General features: G+C 37.6%; 1 protein-coding gene across 2 annotated transcripts in view; it reads right to left on the reverse strand.

The window, feature by feature from the left end:
- Nucleotides 1-16837, reverse strand: part of SGIP1 (SH3GL interacting endocytic adaptor 1) — a 237917-nt gene that overhangs the window by 30435 nt on the left and 190645 nt on the right. For both annotated transcript variants that reach the window (XM_044944884.2, XM_044944883.2), the window contains exon 20: nt 3279-3390. In XM_044944884.2, coding sequence (XP_044800819.2) covers nt 3279-3390 — 112 coding nt within the window. The remainder of the gene's footprint in view (nt 1-3278; nt 3391-16837) is intronic.

Consider the following 16837-nt stretch of genomic DNA (forward strand, 5'->3'; position numbering starts at 1 on the left):
CATATCTATTCTCCTCCTATAATGGACTTTGCATTATATTTATGTGCAAGTCTTATTTTCCATATCAACTGTCTTCACCACCAATACTAGACACCACCACTGTCTAGTACATTGGTGGCCACATAGCAGACATTCTGTAATGTTAAGTGAGTAATTTGACTCAATTTGTTCAGCAACTATGCGTTGGGTACTCCTTGCCAGGTCCTGTTTTAAGTACTGTGGATACAACAATGAACAAAATACTCAAGGTCCCAGTTCTCATGAAGCTTACACTCTAGTGGGAGAAGGGACAGACAGTGAAACTGAAAATATGGAACACATTGATTAAAGTGTTTATTAATGAGAAAACAAGTGAAATGTTAACTATGGAGAAAGAGACAGTGAGGTAGGGAGAAAGGAAGTGTTGACTACAGAGAGGGCTGGAGAGTTTCTGTTTTACACAGATGGACAAGAATGGCCTCTGATATACCTGCTGCAGAATCCTGAAGGAAGGGACGGTGCAAGTCACTCAGATACCTGGGAGAAGATCTCGCTAATGTGGAAGGAGCAGCAGATGCAAAGACCTTGAGATGCAGATGGGATTGGGCTGATGAAAGACAAACAGCCAGGAAGGCAGAGTAGCTAGAGGGGCATGAACAAGCACGAGAGTGACAGAGACAAGATCAGAGGGGTGGCAACTGGAATGGGTCACGAAGGACAAAACTTACACATCATTATGAAGCATTTGGTTTTTACTCTGAACAAATTAGGAAGATTTTGAGCCAAGGGGTGACATGATACATTGAGAACAGATTTTAGGGGGCAGAAGTATCCTTACTACAAATTAGATCTCTCTGAATAAATGAATGAATTAAAGCCAATTAGTAAGTGGACAAAAAAGAATTCATTCTTGTCTGATTCCCAATGTTTTTCACTCCATTATAGATATCTCTCCACAATTTTGACTAGTCATTTTTTTGGGGGTGTGTTTCTACCTGTAATTTAAGGCACCCTGAGTTTTCTAAGGTATAGGTTAGTCAGTAATAAGCAGTCCTTAGAACTGGTGATACAGAAAATAATCTAAATTCTTTATTCAAAGAAGTCCACAGAACAAACACATATTTATGTATATAAAGTATGTATACTAAGCTCATGATGCTTACTTTTCTCTAACAGAGAATGCATACTCTACGATGAACTTTTAATTTCTACTGATGTGTGGTTGTGGCAAATGATCTCTCTGCTTTGAAGATGAAAAAGAAAAGGTATGGAAGAAACCAGAATGCTATAGACTGAATGTTTGTGATGTCCAAAATTTATATATTTAGACCTAAACCCCAGTGTGATGATATTTGGGTGGGGCTGTTGGGAGGTGATTAGGTCATAAGGGTAGGGCCCTCATGAATGAGACTGGTGCCTTTATAAGAGACTCACAAAGCTCCTTAGCCCTTTCCAATCTATAAGATTCCTATGAGCCAGGAAGCAGGCTCTCCTCAGATACTGAATCTGCCAGGGCCTTGATTTTGGACTTTTCAGCCTCCAGAACTTTGAGAAATAAATTTCTGTTATTTATAAGCCACCTAATCTGTTATAGCAACCCAAATGAACTCAGACACCAGAGTTCACAGTGTTTACTTCTCTGCAAAACTCTGGGCCCAGATAAACCCAAGTGTTCTTTCAAAGGATATTTAGGGAAGTTGATAGATCCCAGTGGCTAGATAGGAGTAGAGTTACTAACTACATTGGTTTTCCAGCATAATACTGTTAGATTTAGACTAAAAAATACTACTGTTTCAGAAGTGTAAAGAGGATCAACAATTAGTCATATAGATTCTCACTTAAAATACATATAGAGATCCAAGTCCTAACTGTCCTTAATATCACTGTTTATAAAATTTTTATAAAACATATAGTACTCTATAGTATATGCACATTTAATTTTTCTTCTGATCTTTTATTCCATGGATACCAAGGTTTTCTAAGCCCTAGTCCTTTCAAGTAAAAAACAAAAAGCAATTCTTTCCTCTCCCAGGTTTGTCCTTTGTTTATCCTTCAAATTCAGACCTGGAATTGCATTAGTCACATACTTCAAAACCAGTTTGACTTAAGTGTTTAGTTTTCAATGTAGACTAACAATCACTTGACCTTTTTTTTTTAATCTGACCTCTTTGTAAAATTAATGAATGCCGTAGACCCTCTATGGACAAATGTGCATGCATACATACACATTAGATATGAAATATAATTTCAAGGGATCCATAGACTTCCTGAACCCCATCCAGGGGACTCCTTACAGAGAGGGGAAGTATCTAATTACATCACATGTGCATTTAGGTGAAGTCCATTGTCAAGATGTACTGATATAAGTGAAATGAGGCTCACGTAAATAGGGAATGGTACATTTTTATCTAAAATTTTTACTTTACTGTGATTACAATATTTTGGCTAGTTTTTCCTTACTTAACAAGGGTTACATATTAATATAATTTATTATCTTACTTGGAGAAGGCAATGGCACCCCACTCCAGAACTCTTGCCTGGAAAATCCCATGGATGGAGGATCCTGGTGGGCCTCAGTCCATGGGGTCGCTAAGAGTCGGACATGACTGAGTGACTTCACTTTCACTTATCACTTTCATGCATTGGAGAAGGACAGGGCAACCCACTCCATGTTCTTGCCTGGAGAATCCCAGGGACGGGGGAGCCTGGTAGGCTGCCGTCTATGGGGTCGCACAGAGTCGGACACGACTGAAGCGACTTAGCAGCATTCTCTTACTAATCTATGTGTTATGGAAAGGTAGTTTTGTTCCAGGTTCTCATTCAAATGCACCATTATTTCGGTTTATAGGTGAGTGACTCTCAGCCAGGAAAGACTAAAACAATAAAGACATGATCTAGACATTTCCTTTTGTGAGATAATACATTTTCTCATTGTTGACAGAGTTGAGTTAGGGTTTCCTGTAACTTACAAAAAAGACTGAATCAGAGATTTCTGGGTAGTAAGATTAGAGTTTGGACCTTTTGGAATATATATATATATATATCCTCTTGCCTGTAGCTGTGGGCCTTGGGGGAGCCCCGTGGGGCACTGGCTTCCCCAAGGGCCCCAGCATGAGGAGGGTATATATTTTAAAGAAAGCAGTGAGTTAATATTTATAATTAATTTAATTCTAAGTATGTCACCTCTTATTGCTGACTAGATTTTTTTTGGTCTTAGGATGTGGAATGAAATATGTGGAGCGTTCCCCGCTGAATAGCATAGAGTTTGGAGAATGCAGTGGACTAAGCCCCAGGCTTACTTGCTTGGATCTGCTCCTTTGAAGTAGGCATTGACCGTTTCTGTAAATGCTGCTGCAACAGGGAGGGTGTCCTGGGCTCCCATGGTTAGGGGGCTGGGTCCCCTGGAAGAACCTGTATAAGATGAAAAATCTTCACTTAATATGGATTGGAGACAGCCTAGTATATGTGGAACTAAGACCTCATTAAGGGATTATAGGATGAAATCTAATTACTGAAACAAAGTAATGTGCTAAGAACCATAACTGTATATTCAACACAGAGCTCAAGTATTTAAAAGGAAATATTTGGCTGGTTTACAGACAAACACATTTGAAATTAATTCAATTAGGTATTCTACCATAGAAAAAAATCCAAGCATAAGAATAAAGTCATGGGATTTTTCAATGTTTACATAAATCATAAGGCAGTATTTGCATGACAGTTTGTACAGCAGGTAGTTAGTAGAGAAAATTATTAGCTTTCTATTTGAGCATTCACATCATACAATTGCCAATAGACTCAAAGGTGTTGGCATTACTTCATTTTAAAGAGGCAAACAGCTATGGGGCACCATGTTATACATTATCTTTTTCTGAGTTGTTTCCATTTCCGATTACCCTCAGATCAAGTAGACTCAAGTGTGCTTATCCCCAGACATACGCAACCCAAATGTCTACCTTGACTTATCACACACACATCAATGCATCAATTCACATTATTAAAAATAACAGTAGTGCTCATGTGTACTAAACATCTACTATATACCAAGCACTGCACTGAATATCTGATAAGAATTACTGCATTCAAGCCCCACATCAGCCCAGTGGGAGATAGGCAATATATTCCCATTTTATAGAAAGAAAACTGAAGCTCAAAGAGCTAAGTGATTTGCCCTAATAACATAGTTAAGTGGCAAAACTAAAATTCAAATGTAGATTTGTCTTCCTATAAAGCTCATGTTTTCCCCTATACGGTTTATAATATTCTTTGTTGTTTAGTCGTTCAGTTGTGTCCCACTCTTCTGTGACCTCATGGACTGTAGCCTGCCAGGCTCCTCTGTCCATGGGATTTCCCAGGTAAGCATACTGGAGTGGGTTGCCATCTCCTTCTCCAGGGGATTTCCTGGGCCCCAGGAAAGAACCCTTGTCTCCTGCTTGGCAGGTGAATTCTTTACTACTAGTCATCGGGGAAACTGTTTATAATATATAATTTGTCTAAATGAAACATTTTTATATGGTTTTGATGAACCTTGAGGTTTCCAAAAGGACTAAGTTTTAGGATCGCTGCCTTCATTAACAATCTCTGGACATAGTACCAAAGAGAAGAGTTTTAATAAGAACAAAGTATTTAATTATGTCACACATTCACTGCTTCTCCTTCCTATCAAACAAAACACATTTAATTTTCCCCACCTCATCACACAGTACACGTTATGCTTTTTATCTTTAACCTTCAGTAACTGTCATCCTCTTCTCTGCTTATGAGAAAATCTACCCTTTGCATATTTCCCTCCTCAGTAAAGTTTTCTTTGATAATTCTAGTTCATGCTAGTGTGGGCTTTATATTTTCCCTTGACTTTCAATGTCTTGGATGTGGGCATTGATTCTCAACAAATATTTGCTTATTATCTACTATATGAAATGGCAACCCACTCCAGTGTCCTTGCCTGGAAAATCTCATGGACAGAGGAGCCTGGTGAGCTGCAGTCCATGGGGTCGCAAAGAGTCGGACACGACTGAGCGCCTAACACACACACACATCAGGCATTGTTGCAGGTGCTGGGGATTCAAAGATAATTAAACACAATCCTTGTTCTCAAGAATTTTTGTTGTTTGTGAGCCATGCGGTGTGTGGCATTTTGTCATAGAATTCAGAACAGACTGAGACATGCAGCCTGGCCCTGATCTGTTCTTGACACACCTCCTCTCTATCTTTCCAACAACCCTATACTCTAGCTACGTTCACTTCTGGGCACCATAGTTCTTACTATGGGTTTAATCAACAATGCCAGAGAAGGAGAAATAGCAAGATGTGACAAAGAACCCTTTTACCTTAAAGGATCCACAATTTACAATTCTAATTTCTTCACATCCCTATACATTGCAATTAATATGCCCTCTTCTTTTTTACTTTTTTCATTTATTACATAATTTTCCTTATTGCTATCTGGTCTACATATCATTTCCATGGGTATATATTATTCTACAAAAAAACATTCTCCAAATGTTCGGCCACTTCTAGGTAGAAATTATTTTAAATCCATCTTTGTATAATTGGTCTTTTTCTTTCAATTATTTTCTTAAGATGTAATTTTATTATTACAAAGTGGGACAACTAAATCATAAGGCAGATAAATTTTTGATTACTAAGAATGACAGATTATTTTACATAAAGATTATACTCAATGAAAATGCTATCAATTATAAATGAATGCTTCTGTTTCCCTGCAGTACCTTAGAAAGTCTTTGTTAATTTGACTATTGGAAAACTGGGCTAAAACTAGGAGAATGTCTAAGATGCTGAAAAATTCAAACCTCATGGTCTAAGGTGACCAAAATGGGCCTCAAAACTATTTTCGAATATCTGAAATGATATTACCAGACAGTGACTCTGGGGCCAGAGTTCATGGCCATGTATCTGCAAGTTAATAGCTTTGTGACCTTGGGCAAGTCAATTATCTTTAGGTTTCTCAACCATAAAATGAAGGCAATAGATTACATAATCTTTGTGTAGTAGGATTCTATAATTTTGTTTTAGGAATATAAGGAGTTTTAAACAGAAAGAACAATTTTCTCACACAGAAATTAACTGATTTGAAAAGAGTATCCCTTCATGGTGTTTTGAATGAATATGCCAAATATTTACAGAGCCTTTACTATGTGTAAGGTATTTTTACATATTTTTTTACACGTTTGGAGACACAAATATGTAAACTTCCAGAAAATAAGATATAAGCATTTCTAAAAACTAGTTAACAGTAACATATGCAAGTAAAAGCTTAAGACAATAGTTCAAGTGACAGAACTGTGAAGTTTTTTCACTGCAAAATTAATTGCCCAATGAGCGAACAGGAAATGTTGCTCCTTGATTTAAACGCTGCTAGGGCTCTGGAATCTTATAGACTTGGGTGTGAACCCCAGTTCCTCCACTTACAATCTATATGACAAGGAATAAGATATTTAATCTGCGACTTGGTTTCCTCATTTTTAAAATAAAATAGATAATAATATCTATTTTGAAGGCTTGTCAGCCAGTTCAGTTGCTCAGTTGTGTCTGACTCTTTGAGAGCCCATGGATTGCAGCACACCAGGCTTCCCTGTCCATCACCAACTCCCAGAACTTGCTCAAACTCCTGTCCATTGAATTGGTGATGCCATCCAACCATCTCATCCTCTCTCGTCCCCTTCTCCTCCTGCCTTCAATCTTTTCCAGGATCAGGGTCTTTTCCAATGAGTTGGCTCTTCACATCAGGTGGCCAAAGTATTGGAGTTTCAGCTTCAGCATCAGTCCTTCCAATGAATATTCAGGGTTGATTTTCTTTAGAATTGACTGGTTTGATCTCCTTGGAGTCCAAGGGAGTCTCAAGAGTCTTCTCCAACACCACAGTTCAAAAACATCTTGTGGTGGACAACAAATGGGATAAAATTTGTGAAATCTTTAGAATGGTATTGCTGACTTAAAAAATGCACACACACAAAAAATTGAGAGTTATAAGTTTTATTTAGGGGCAAAATGAGGGCATTTATCTGAACTATCAGAGCATTTCAGATAGCTCTGAGGAACTGCTCCAAATAGGTAAGGGAATGGCCAGAATATATGTGGTTTTGGTGAAAGGGGAATACATGCAAGCAAATCATATTTTTTTTTTGCAGAAGGTTTCTGCTAGTCTGGAGGAGCAGATGTCACCAAGAAGGATTTTAGTGCTTTTCTAGATATGAGGAGATACAAGAATTGGCTCACAAAATAAAAGAATTGGTTCATAAAATATCTATCTGAAGACCTGTTCCGGCAGTTTTTCCCGGAGCACAGCGTGCCTCAGCTCTCCACCCTGAACTCCTTTCAGAGGGTGTTGAAAGTCAGCAATTGCAGCAGCACATAATTTACTCCTTGCAGAAGTAGATGGCAAGTGCCAATTTGTAGTTGACAGTATGTACTGGAAAACATCTTGTTTTTGTTGCTGTTATTTTGTCAGGGTGAGCTTTACTAACTTTGTTGAATTACAGTTGACTCTGAATTTGAGTAGCTTTTGAGGCAGAGAATGAAGGGAGATGATATCACAAATGGTATTCTTCACTGAGCAAGGAGATAGACCAAAATTTTCAAATTCCTTCCAACTCTAAATTTCTCGTATGACAAGAACAGTGAATTCTATCATGCATGTTTAATTTTTTGTGTATTACATGGTGGCTATCATCTGTTCAAGTTACTTGATATAATGCTTGGACTAACAGGAGATGAAAGTTGGTTGAAAGCATATTTATCTTTTGATTCATTTGAATGTGAGTTCCTGCACAAGTAGGCATTGTGCTAGATGCTGAGAAATTCACAGAAATGTCTGAGATGTACCTACCCTTCCCTTCATGGAGCTTACTGTATAGAAGAGGACTGTAATATTAGACATGAATGAAAAATGAAGACTCTATGAAGTTAGATAATAGTTCAGTATTATAACAATTGTATTACTATTAATGATTATTTTTAAAGAATTCAAGATCAAAATAGCAATTATTATGTTTGTTCTACAACAAAATAAAATATCAAATATTAACATGTTTTTGTTCTTTATACATTGAAGGGATAAACAGAGTCAGGATAATTATCTCTACTTCACTGGCCCAAGTTCACTCTGCTAGTAAGTGGTAAAGCCAAAATTCAATCCAAGGTGTCCCAACTCTAATGAAAACAATAGTAGCAACAATGAAAACTTTATACCTCTTACTTCATCCTAAGAACTATTCAAGGGGTTTTACTGATATTAACTCTTAATTTTGATAATATCTCTCTTAGGAAACAGCCATTATTATCCCTCTTTTCCAGATGAGAGAACTGAGGTTTCAAGTCACTTAGTAGCCTTGCCTACAGTCATCCAGTTGGTAAACAGTAAGAACAGAACAGAGATGCAAACTTAGTACTTCTTGACTTTGGGTCCCGAACTCTTACTTACTCTGCTCTTGGAACAAAGAAGTCAGAACAAAATTACATTAGTCATCTGTGGGCACATATGTAGTCCCCCTCGAAGAATAACTTGTTGCCATTAGCTTGTCAACTTCTGACAAAATAGCAATTCTGTGGTCCTGGAAAGTAATTGTCATGCATACTTAGGGAGTTCTGAGAAATGGAAAAAGGCACACAGAATCACCATAGTGTGATAACGTTTTCTGAAAGGCAGTTTTCTATGACTCTCATTACCAAGCAAAGTTATATACACACACACACAGGAACACACATGCACACAAAACCCAAGGTTAAAAAAAATTAGTATGACATCTTTAAAAGAAGAGGTCATTCTACCATATAGCACAGGGAATTACACTCAATATTTTGTAATAACCTATAAGGAAAAGTAAACTGAAAAAAAAAATATATATATGTAAGTATTATAACTGAATCACTGTGTTGTACGCCTGAAACTAACACAGCACGGTAAATCAACTATGTTGTTATTCAGTTGCTAAGTTGTGTCTGACTCTGAAAACCCAAGCGCTCTGGCCCTCCAGGCTCCACTGTCCTCCACTATCTCCCAGAGTTTGCTCAAATTCATGTCCATTGAGTCAGTGATGCTATCCAGCCATCTCATCCTCTGTCGTCCCCTTCTCCTCCTGCCTCAATCTTTCCCAGTATCAGAGTCTTTTCCAGTGAGCTGACTCTTCCCATCAGGTGGCCAAAGTATTGGAGCTTCGGCTTCTGCATCAGTCCTTCCAATGAATACTCAGGGTTGATTTTCTTTAGGATTGACTGGTTTGATCTCCTTGCTGTCCAAGGGACTCTTAAGAGTTTTATCCAGCATCACAGTTTGAAAGCATCCCTTCATGGATCACAGTCTTGTCATGGTGAAAGGGTTTGTGTAACTCAGTGAAGCTATGAGCCATGCCGTGCAGGGCCACCCAAGCCAGAAAGGTCATAGTGAAGAGTTCTGACAAAATATGGTCCACTGGAGGAGGAAATGGCAACCCACTCCAGTATTCTTGCCTGGAGAACCCTTGGACTGTGATGAAAAGGTATGGCACTGGAAGATGAGCCCCCCCGCCCTAAGTCAGAAGGTGTCCAACATGCTACTGGGGAAGAGCAGAGGGCAATTACTAACAGCTCCAGGAAGAATGAAGTGGCTGGGCCAAAGCACAAGTCAACCATATGTCAATAAAAAGTGAAAAAGATAAGTGAGTAAGGAGTAGGGATTGTAATATGTAAAAATATTAAAGGAGAAAGGGAAAGGGAGAGAGATTTTAGAAGAGAAAGGGAAAAATACAAAAAAAAAAAAAAAAAAAAAGAGGGCAAAAAGGAAGCAAAATACCTAGGTACAGAAATTGAGTAAGAGCACAAGGTTTACTTGGCAAATGAATGACTGTTTGTGCACCAAACTGCACAGAGAGGCCTGGTTCTGCACTATTGCCAGTCTTTTGTGTGGAGGAAAAGTGTATCCTCATGGTTTGTCCAGAGCAAGCCTGAAGAGTGGCCAAAGTCTCATTTCCTCCTCACTTTCTGCATACATTTCTCATTTTCTGTATGTTTTCCGCTTTGTAAAGTTGAAATTTAGAACATTTTTTCACATCAAGGCCAGTTCAGTTCATGAAGATTTATTTTCAGTTGTTTTAAATTTAATAAGAATTTATGTCAGAGTAGTGCTTCCTTCAGGGGTGTTTGTAGCATTTGTCACTATAGGCTCAATAAACAGTAATAGACGTTATCTATTGTGTCCTAACTCTGTGTGATGCTTCATATGTATTATTTCCTTTAATTCATATAACCACTTCACCAAGATGAGGAAGCTTAAGTAACTAGCTGAAATCCAGAGAGCCAAGACATCTATGCTTTTAATTATTATGCTTTGATGTTACAGTAAAGAATCTAGAACTTCATTGCACACTGTGAGTTTCAGTCACGACTGTGTTTCTTTGTTAATATCTGCCCTTGGGCAGGTCAGTGATTCTAACTGCATCCCTATCAAATTGGGATGTCAGGGCCACCAACCCTACCTGACTGTAAAGAGGATTTGCACTTACAAATGCCAGGTGTCAAAAGAGCAGCAAATTTTACTCTCTGTTCATCTGGGGCTAGAAAAAGTCATTCTGAAAGTACTACCTGAAGTATGGACAGCAGGAGAAGGCAGTCTTGTTTGTTTAGAAGACTGTTCCCACCCTTGCAGTCTACCAACCCAAACAACTGCCACTCTACCAGGCCTGCTGTACACGCTGGGCAAGGGACCCACTTTTGTCCAGGAGTGAGAATGAAGAGACAGAACTCACAGATGGAAGCAACACAGAGTGTCAGAATGCATGAAAGGAGAGAAAAAAATTCCAGGAGTTGTACTAAGCAGCATGAGTGAGTGGGAGACCTGAGTTCGATCCCTGGGTCAGGAAGGTCCCCTTGAGAAGGCAGTGGCAACCCACTCCAATATTCTTGCCTGGAGAATCCCATGGATGGAGGAGTCTGGTGGGCTACAGTCCACGGGGTCGCAAAGAGTCGGACACGACTGAGTGAGTGATTTAACTTTATTTAAAAAAAAAAAGCAGATCATATCAGTAGGATTAGTAAATAAAGTATAATCAATTCAATTATAATTTATAGAGTATATTCCATAAAAATACTGCTGGAATCAGATTGAATAAAATTTGAATCCTGACTTTATTCACTTACTGTGTGACCTTGGAAAAATTACATAACCTCTCTGATGTCCACTTTCATCATTTTGGAAAATAGCGATTGTATTGTTTGCAGATACTGTGACAACTATTATGATATAGAATGCCTTATCTGATAGTATCAGAAAAAAGTCACTTAGAATGAATGCATTTAAATGGCTGCTAAAATTTCATAGGCTATAGTGATAAAAAAGCTTGACTGACAGTCAAAATTGGCATAAACTAAATTTGTAAAAATATCTTTTATTAACACACTGCAATAAAATAATCAATGAATTCTTAGAATGAAGAAAAGTGATTATGTGGATATTTTGAGGAAAGGCATATTTTTCTGATAAAAATTGTATTATAGATTTATATACCAATCTAGTTTCAGATTTGGTTTTCATTCATGATTATAACGGAGAAGGCAATGCAGCCCACTCCAGTACTCTTGCCTGGAAAATCCCATGGACAGGGGAGCCTGGTAGGCTGCAGTCCATGGGGTCGCTAAGAGTCGGACACGACTCAGCGACTTCACTTTCACTTTTCACTTTCATGCATTGGAGAAGGAAATGGCAACCCACTCCAGTATTCTTGCCTGGAGAATCCCAGGGATGGGGGAGCCTGGTGGGCTGCCGTCTATGGGGTCGCACAGAGTTGGACACGACTGAAGTGACTTAGCAGCATGATTATAAAGTGATTCTATATTGCAGGGTTAATTGAGAGTTTTAGCAATTTTTCTAAGGGCCTCTCAATTTCTTGTTTTTCTTTCAAAGTGGCTATAATATGAGCTTCCTTTATTTCTTCTTCTTCAATTATTAAGTTTTATTTTTGCTAAACCCTCATTTGAGAATGACTTTGAATATGACCTAAAGAGCTTTATACCATCACTTTCCTTGACTTCATGGAACCCCATATCCTTTCTAAGATTGGCAATTTCACTTTGCAATAAATGTGCACTGTGTCTGTATTTTATGTCTATTGTTTATTTCAGATGTTCATGAAGAAACTGACCAAATCTGCATATTATGTAATGGATGAGGATAGACGCTAGTATTAATTTGGTAAATTGATATTAGTACAGGTACTAGTGTTACAGATTAATACTTTCATGTTGCATTGATCTTTACTTTCCTATCCAATCCAATAACTGCGAAGACACTGATAAGGACAGTAACGTAGGGAGCTTTGCCAGGATATGAAAATCTGAGTGCTTGCACATAGAAAATACTCAATAAGTGACAGCCATTATCATTAACGGGGCTTCCATGATGGCTCAGTGGGTAAAGAATCCCCCTGCAATGCAGGAGATATGGGTTCGATCCCTGCATCAGGAAGATCCCCTGAAGGAGGAAATGGTGACCTACTCCAGCATTCTTGCTGGGAAAATTCCATGGACAGAGAGGCCTGGAGGGCTACAGTCCATGGAGACACAAAAAGTTGGACACAACTGAGCACATGGCACACATATACACATGGCACACACATTATCATTAACAAAGAAGGGGAATTTGTGGGGCAGGCACAATATCCAATACATTGTTTCAGGCTCCCCTTAACTCCATACACATTTAGTATATGAGAGGAGATAATGAACTGTGGTGTTAGAGAAGACTCTTGAAAGCCCCTTGGACTGCAAGGAGATCTAACCAGTCCATCCTAAAGGAGATCAGTCCTGGGTGTTCATTGGAAGGACTGATGTTGGAGCGGAAATTCCAATACTTTGGCCACCTGATGTGAAGAGCTGATTCATTTGAAAAGACCCTGATGCTGGGAAAGATTGAAGGCAGGAGGAGAAGGGGACAACAGAGGATGAGATGGTTGGATGGCATCACCGACTCAATGGACATGGGTTTGGGTGGACTCCAGGAGTTGGTGATGGGCAGGGAGGCCTGACATGCTGCGGTTCATGGGGTCGCAAAGAGTTGGACACGACTGAGAGACTGAACTGAACTGAAAGAGAAGATTAGAAGTTTTTCTTAGGTCAGTAGAAAGAATTTTATCATGAGAGCTTAACTTGAGAAGGTGAGTTGTACTTTTGTGATCTTGTGAATCTTAGCTGAAATGATGGCTAATAAAATATTGTGTGTGTTACTTAAAAAAAAAGTCACAGCAACTTTGTTTAAAAAATTTTAGGATAGGTTTGTAAGGAAAGGAGTCACAGCAAAGTTATTACATATAAAATTTTCTATTTTTTTCTTTTTCTCTACATCTTTGAATGTTACAATTTTACATTAACTAGTTGAACAATTATTTGAAATTTATCTTATATATGCGTATGTTGTATATGTGCACATACACTGCATATAAAAATGTATACATAAAGTACTTTGCATATTTTGGTATATTTGTATATCTTTGTCTATTTTAGAACTCTAAGCCTAAGAAAATATTTTAAGATCAAAGAATTATGTACAAAGATGCTCAAGGCATATGGGAGTATTTGAAGCAAATTAAATGCCTAGTTATTGAAATGAAACAAATAATTTGTGACAGAATGAAATATTATGCACATATTAAAACTTTAGTAATTAAAATAGCATTAAAAACCATCACGTATCACATTTTACCAGATCGGAAAAGGCAAGAGATACTGGTATAATTCAGTATTGCTAAGTGTGTAGAAAAAATGTCAATCATAATGCTGGTATGAATTTTTGGATGGACATTTGGTAATATGTAGTATTATTTGAAATGTGCATACCGCTTAACACAGTGATTCCATTTTTAGCAATTTATCTTTTGGACAAATATACACAAGTCCACGAGGATATAAGTTTAAGGTTGCTCATTGCACTATTTTACATACTAGCAAAAAAAAAAAGGATAAACTCAACCTAAAAATCCATTAATAAAAGATAGGCACATTCATATAATTGAATAGTATGGAACCATTAATATGATTATATAGATGTATATGTATATAAATGCACACACATATACATTCCAAAACACTCCATATCATACATTTAAATGGCTACTATTGACTGCAGGTTATAGAGCAGAGTCTATCTTCTATTTGCCTACAATTGTACATATTTCCTTAATTGTGAGAAACATACTTTTGAAAACATGAAAATATTAAGATTTCTGAAATTGAGGTGCATCTTATAATCAATGTGAAAAGAAAACTGGTGGCTGCTAACAGAATATGTTCCAGAGTTGTCTTTGGTTGTACTTGTGAATATAACTTTGAGCTTTGTAACCTGATCAGCTTTGTAACCTGATCAGCTCATCTCAGGGATACCTCAGTTGAGCTGAGTATTTGAATTGATAGCCTTTCATGTGACTGAGTTCAAACCCTTATTGCCCCTTAAACATTTTTTTAAAAAGATTCCATCTGACGCAGTAATAAAGTGAAAAGTTATGTGTACACTGACGATAAACTGTCATATACCAGGCTATGCAATGGGAGGTAGAAGAAACTGCCAGATTCTTTGAAATCTAAACCATAGTATTTTGAAAGATGGGACAAGCCAGTTATGACTGAATTATGCATATAAAAGAATATATAACTTTGGTGTTAAAAATGTATCTGTCAACAACTTTTGGCTGACTTTTTAAAAAGTTGTTTACCTTTTAGCAATTTATAAATAAACTTGGGAATATGAATGCAGATAAAAGCCTGGAATTTTTGATGTGCCGCCAAATTAAACTATCAACATCAAAGAGAATAAAGAGGTCAAGATAATGAACATGTGGTATAAAAAGCATCAAGTCACTATAGTATTAAACATAACTGCTGATGGACGGAAGTGATTTAGATTCATTTTTAATTCTGAAATTTAAATAAGTTTAAATTTCTAATGGTTATACTGAAGATAGTGGCTTGCAATTTGTTATAATTGGTTAGAAAAAATTCTTTTATTCATTTAATAAAGTTTACTTTGCACCAGAAGATTGTTATTAAACCAAGGAAGCATATCCCAATGGAGGAATTTTTGGAATCAAGTAAACACAACATGCACACACACACACACTTGTGATTTCAGAGTCTTTTCCTCTAACTTTATTGAGGTATAATTTCAAAATTAAATTGTAAGATGTTTAATGTGTATGTGTGATGATCTGACCTACATATACATTGTGGGAGGATTTCTCCCATCTAGTTAATTCACACATCCATTACCTCATGTATTTTTCTTTCTTTCATCCCTTCCTCCCTCCCTCCTGCCTTCCTTTCCTTCTTTTATGAGAACATTTAAGTTCTACTCTCTCAGCAAATTTCAGTTGTACAATACAGTGCCATCAACTATAGTCACTATGTTTTATGTTAGCTTCTCATGCTTCCATGGTGGCTCAGTGGTAAAGAATTCACCTGCAATGCAGGAGACACGGGTTCAATCCGCGGGTTCGACCCCTGGGTCAGGGAAGAGCCCCTGGAGAAGGAAATGGCAGCCCACTCCAATATTCTTGCGGGGGAAATCCCATGGACAGAAGAGCCTGGTGGGCTACAGTCCAGGGGTTGTAAAGAGTTGGACACAACCAAGCGACTAAACAACAATGACAAATACATTAGATCCTCCAACCATATTCATTTGTAGTTGAAAGTTTGTACACTTTTACCAAATTCTCCCTATTTCCCCACACCCAGTCCCTGGCAACCACTTTTCTACTCTGTTTCTATGAGTCTGACTTTGTTTTCTAGATTCTGCATACAAATTGTACCACGTGGCACTTGTCTTTCTCTGTCTGGCTTATTTCACAGCATAATGTACTTAAGATCCATCCATGTTGTTGCAAATAGCAGGATATCCTTCTTTCTCTGTATTTATTCTTTTATCTATACTTCTCCATATTGTTTGAATTTTAAAAAGTAAATGAAAGAAAGAAAGAAAGAAAGTGAAGTCACTCAGTTGTGTCCGACTCTTTGGGATGCCATGGACTGTAGCCTATCAGGCTCCTCTGTCCATGGAATTTTACAGGCAAGAATACTGGAGTGGGTTGCCATTTCCTCTTTCAGGAGAGCTTCCTGACCCAGGGATTGAACTAGGGTCTCCCGCATTGCAGGCAGACAGCTTTACAGTAGGAGCCACCAGGGAAGCCCTAAGATGGGTTCGTCTGGGATTACATCCATTTCATGCTTATGCCAATTTCGTGCTTGCATCAGTTTCATGATCAGAATAAAACAAACTGTGAGCTATTTTCGAATGCAATTTAATGGCATGGGGGACATTATCATATGTTAAAGTAAGAAAAAGTATCATATGTTAAAGTAAATTATCATATGTATGAAAATATAAATTACATAACCTACACATGAAAAATCTTAGAAATAAAATATACCAAAATAGTCATTATCTAAGGTTATTAGATTATAGATTATTTTATTTTTTATATCTTTATGTTTTTCTACAAGGAGTATGCATAATGATAGTGTGGCAAAAATTTTTATAGATAGAAGCAGTGGTGCATATATATAGAATGTAATATTACTAAGCCATAAAAAGAATGAAATGATGCCATTTGCAGCCACATGGATGGACCTAGAGATTGTCATACTGAGGAAGTAAACCAGATAGAGAAAGACAAACATAAAATATTGCTTATAAGTGAATCTAAAAAAAAAATGACACAAATGAACTTATTTACAAAATGGAAACCGACTCACAGATTTAGAGAATGAATTTACAGTTACCAGGGGGGAAGGGTGGGGGAAGGATTAGATTGGGAGTTTGGGACTGACATGTACGCACTGCTATAACCAACTGCTTTAACCAACAAGCACCTACTGTATA

Source organism: Bubalus bubalis, chromosome 6, assembly GCF_019923935.1.
Source record: "Bubalus bubalis isolate 160015118507 breed Murrah chromosome 6, NDDB_SH_1, whole genome shotgun sequence".
Classification (NCBI taxonomy): Eukaryota; Metazoa; Chordata; class Mammalia; order Artiodactyla; family Bovidae; genus Bubalus; species Bubalus bubalis.